Genomic DNA, 5,020 nt, shown 5'->3' on the forward strand with positions numbered 1-5,020 from the left:
CAAACCCAGCACAAAGACAAATATAGGCGCTCTCTTTCTCTATAGGTGGCAAGAGGGGAGGGGAGAAGGTGGAGTTTTTAAGGGTCGCTTTTCGTCTTGCTTTCCGCCCTGGCCTTTCCTCCCAGCCAGTAACAAGTGTCTGCGCCTTTGAAGTCCAGCGCCGCAAAGCGCGGTTACCCTCGCGCTATAAATAAAAGCTAAGGGCCACGCAGAGGGCGACCGGGCAGCGTATTTGATTTGGCCCGAAGGGTCGTCGCTTCCTCCCTCAGAGTCCGCTGCTGCCTCCTCTTGGGAGATATGGCGTGCATGGACAGATATCGGTGCTGCACTGACTCCCGGGGGCAGAGCAGTATTCTCTACAACATACTGAAGAGCGAGGAGCTGCAGGAAGAGACCAGCCAGCAGCAGCCCGCGCCTCGACCCGGCCGGGAGTCGTATGCGCCGGCGCTCGGCTGCTCGTGCGGCAGGCAGAGGCGCGTGGCCCTCAAGAACCCACAAGTCGCGTGCAAGGCGGCTTCGGCCGTGTTGGTGAAAACGCTGCGCTTCGTCAAGAACGTGCCCTGCTTTCAGGAGCTGCCTCTGGACGAGCAACTGGTGCTTGTACGCAGCTGTTGGGCTCCCCTGCTCGTGCTGGGGCTGGCCCAGGATCAAGTACATTTCGAGACGGTAGAGACCACGGAACTCAGCATGCTCCACAGAATACTGACCAACAAGCGCTGCGATGAAGAGCGGCGGCGGCGGCAGGTCCAGTTGCTCCGCGAGACGCAGGGGGAGTTGGACCAGAGCTGTAGGAATGGGAATGGAAGTAGCAGTGGCAGCGGCAACGCCAAGTTACCGTCGGCGGCAGAGATCCAAAGCATCAAAGGTTTTTTGGCCAAATGTTGGAGTTTGGACATAAGCACCAAGGAGTATGCCTATCTCAAGGGGACGGTTCTCTTCAATCCGGGTAAGCCAGCCGTTTTTGATAGTGCCTGAGTACGAATCGGGACAGGCTCGAAGTTGGGGGACCCCCGGATGTGCAGGCCTTAAATGAAGACATCTGGTAACGGAAAGGGCCTGTCCTTATAGAATAGAATAGAATTTTTATTGGCCAAGTGTGATTGGACATATATATATAATAATAATAGTATTGCTCTGTAACTTGGAAGGATACTTGCAAAAGCATCTTTTAAAAAAAACCGTTTAATAACTGGACTTAAGGATTTAGGTCGGACCGGCAGCTATCGGAGTGCAGCAATTGAGCTTAGATTGCTGGTGTCTGTATTTTTAAAACCTTACTAAGTTAAATGCCTAATAGTAGTAGTAGTCATTCCGCTTTTTGGATTCATAGCACGTGATAGAGAGCTCAGATAGAAAATTAGAATTTTGTAAATTGAAATGTTAGAAAAAACAGTCTTCTGATGATACTTGGTGTGGAAGCAAATATCAGTTCACAAACGTTGCATGCAGACAACACTAAGTAAGTCAAAACTCTACTTCACACCATTTAATTAGTATATTGCTAACTATAAAACATGTTAAGTTTGGATTTTGAAAAATAAAAAAATTCTATGTGAGATTTGTTTTGGATCTATATTGAGGAAAACAAAAATAAATGAATTTACCTCAAATTCATGTTATAAAACTAGCCCTAGCTTTGCTTCAGCATATCTCATTTAAGGATTTAATAAAAAATGAAGTTTTGTTTTGATTAATAACATTTTAGATATGTGTTGTGGAAGAATATGATTTAAACTTTATTAAGTTACGTAGTGTGGAGTGGAATACTGAGTACATTAAGCATAAAGACATTAGGGACTGAATAATCTGAAAAAAATATTTGCAATCTTAAAACATCCAAGTTAGTTGAGATGCCAGTCATTTATTATTAAAACAATGTAAATAATGCTGCTCTTAAGGTGACGAGAGAAAAACATCAAGTTTCTGTGTTATTTATTGGGTGTTAACTCACATACCATTTTCTATGTATTTCAATAGTCAGAGCCTAGCAGTGCTGTCTTCTAAAATAGAATAGAACTGAACTGGTATAAATGTAATATATACTCCGTAGCAAGTGCTAGGTACCAAAATTAAGGGAGAGATCCTATCATGCAAGATTGCAAAGTATTGAGCTGAGGTGCAGATGTAAACATCTTAGTTTAATTTGGAGCTTCCTTTTTGCTGCATGCAACTGCAAAAATACCTTTGCAATATTTCTTTCATACCAGTTTTAGTATTTCTTTAGAAGTGAGTAGATTGAAATACCTTCCATGTAATAGTTTTTATATTACTCTATCAGCATGATAACATACTCCTTTAAATATATAACCTTAGTCAGAAGTTTCCATGTAGTATACTAATTTATTAATAGCAAAATGATCCAATATAAATAAATAAATAAATAAAATATAATGTAATGTTTATGTCCTGTTCTTCTTCCCGTCTCTCTCCTTTTAGAGTTGCCAGGGCTGCACTGTGTGCAGTATATCCAAGGACTGCAGCAAGAAGCACAACAAGCCCTAAATGAACATGTCAGACTGATTCACAGAGAAGACCAGGACAGATTTGCCAAACTGAATGTGGCTCTTTCTATGCTTGGATCAATTAATGCCAGTGTTATTGCAGAACTTTTTTTCAGGCCCATTATTGGAACAGTAAATATGGATGACATGTTGTTAGAGATGCTTTGTGCAAAATTATGAAATCATATGTGAGTGAGGCATGACAATTCAGTGTGGAAAGTCTTGACAACAAAATAGTGTAAAATATTGTAAAATAAACTAAGTTATTGTTTTTAAAGTGGCAATGTTTATATTCAGCAATGGAATGTTCTTTGAGTCCACTCTGTTTTATTAATTAGAAGTATCTTAGAGCATTTCATCATCAGTCTAAATTCTCTTGAAAAATAAAATAATTCTATGAGTCCACAGAAAGGAGTTTGCAGGTTTCAGTGACTTCTTTGTAGGACAAGAGTGTATAGGATTGCAATTTTTTTCTTTGTTTTCAAAGAAGTAAAAGTATGTAATTCACAAAATTAAAACCTAGACTGATCTGCATAGTATATATACAAAACAGAAAGTGTTCAGTCAAATGTTGTATAATTTTATATTTTTAAAGCATCTGTTTAATCAAGGAGAGTGTAATATTTTGTCTTACATTTCATACTTGTTTGCCCATTAATTTAGATTGAGCAAATTCATGACAACATACTTTAGAATGTACTTCATTATGTCAGAAGCTCTCAATGTAGAGAACAACATCATAAAAGGAGTGGAGTGAATTTCTAGATAGACAGAAAATGCATTCACAATACACATACAAACTTTTGGTTCTACAACATCAGTTCTAAGCAATTAAGATATATTTGAATTTGAAACAAACACAGAATTGTCAGTAATTGCAAACAATTCACTTCATAATATCTTGAGTAAAATAGAATATGTGGCTTCAAAGCTGATTCAGAGCAAATCAGATTACAAGTATTCTTGTAATACATTATCTTAACCTAAATATTATCTCTCTTTAGAGGGATTAGAATGGGAGCCTGATAGAAATCTCTAACTTTCTCATTAAAAAAGATTTTGCTTTCCTTTTCCAACAACTTTTCCTTTATTTTTGTATCTTTCATATGGCTGACTACTTTTACCTGAAATAATAAAAAAAAAACCTTAGATATTAAAGCCCAAAACTAGTACACATTTTCTTAACTTTCAAATTCCATTTGCTACTTTGCAGAATGAAATTAGTATTAAGTTGAGAATAAATAAATGAATGAGAATAAAGAGTGCTTCAGCAACCATCGTTGTTCTGCTCAAATATGGTCTATTCTTGTGAAAGTCTAGAGACACACTTAAGATTTGGCAATTGTGCATCCTTAATTCTTGGCGTTATTAAAAGTTTAATAAGCACGTTATCTTTCAAAATTATAAGACTAGATAATATATTTTCCAATATTGTTAATATCACTCACATAAAATGTATGTGTTAACCTCTGCCTAGACCATACTGAATCTTTTTTATGCACTCTTAAAAATATTTCACAGGGGAAAAAATCTGGAAAAAAATCCTGTATAAGTAATTATAGGCTGGGTTGCATTGCTGTAGTATAAAATTGTAAATTAAGAAATTTATTTCAAATTACATGAGCATTAAAACATTTAGAGCACATAATTGGGATTTGTGCTAAATATGTTAAATATGAATAGTAAGCTTTGCAAATAAAAAATTGTACATGCCTCATTAAAATTTAAATTATACTTGTAAGAAGACAAGGTTCCCCAAAACGTAAACATAATTACTGGTATTATTTTTATTCTGCACAATATCCTTTATGCAGAATAAATAATAGTTTCAACATTTTCATGTTCATGTTCAATTTTCATATAATGTATCATAGTATTGGTGGAATGTGACAGTACATATTTAGAATTTACCAGCTTTTATTCTCTAAATTCAGCTTGATTGCTGCCTGATAACCCCACTTGTGTACTGTTTGCTGACTTTCATACTCCAATCCCAAACTGGGATGGGCATAGAGAATGTCCTGGGTTCATGATAATGGATCGGAAATATCTAGTTTTTAGCATATTCCTGAAAATTAAGATGAGAGGCACAACTTGCAGTCTATCAACATCAAATGCAAAGATGCACAGTGATGATTTCAATTTTATCGTTTTTGCGTTTTGAATCCAAAAAGGTGAATTGTGAATGGGAAGTTATGAGAGCATAACTTGTTTTCTGATTGGTCTCTCATGTAGTTTAAAAGAATGCTATACAGTGGTACCTTGGTACTCAATTGTTTTGAAATATCAAATTTGGTACTCAATGCATTTTATTATGAAAATTTTGTCCCAGTATTCATAATTTGTTTGGTACTCAATGCATAAGCTAGAACTTGTTGCTGTTGGCTGCCTTGTGAATCTCTAGATTATTACTTATGGGAAAAATTTATTTGGTACTCAGCATTTTTTGTACTCATCACACCTTTCAGAATCAATTGAGGATGAGTATTGAAGGTAAAATAGAACCTCTGATCACGAAC

The 5,020-nt window shown here is 36.7% G+C and overlaps 1 protein-coding gene across 1 annotated transcript; it reads left to right on the forward strand.

The window, feature by feature from the left end:
- Positions 1-232: 232 nt before the first annotated feature.
- NR0B1 (nuclear receptor subfamily 0 group B member 1) lies at positions 233-4,029 on the forward strand. Its single transcript, XM_058185955.1, has 2 exons — positions 233-946; positions 2,437-4,029. The coding sequence occupies exons 1-2, from the start codon at positions 298-300 to the stop codon at positions 2,679-2,681; spliced, it is 894 nt and encodes a 297-aa protein (XP_058041938.1). The 5' UTR covers positions 233-297; the 3' UTR covers positions 2,682-4,029.
- Positions 4,030-5,020: the final 991 nt, after the last annotated feature.

Source organism: Ahaetulla prasina, chromosome 5 (assembly GCF_028640845.1).
Source record: "Ahaetulla prasina isolate Xishuangbanna chromosome 5, ASM2864084v1, whole genome shotgun sequence".
NCBI lineage: Eukaryota > Metazoa > Chordata > Lepidosauria > Squamata > Colubridae > Ahaetulla > Ahaetulla prasina.

What these genes read in the sequence shown, in the direction of transcription:
- NR0B1 (XM_058185955.1), top strand. Translation starts at nt 298, where the DNA reads ATGGCGTGCATGGACAGATATCGGTGCTGCACTGACTCCCGGGGGCAG. An exon ending in GACGGTTCTCTTCAATCCGG is followed by an intron (nt 947 to 2,436) that starts GTAAGCCAGCCG and finishes CTCTCCTTTTAG; the next exon opens with AGTTGCCAGGGCTGCACTGT.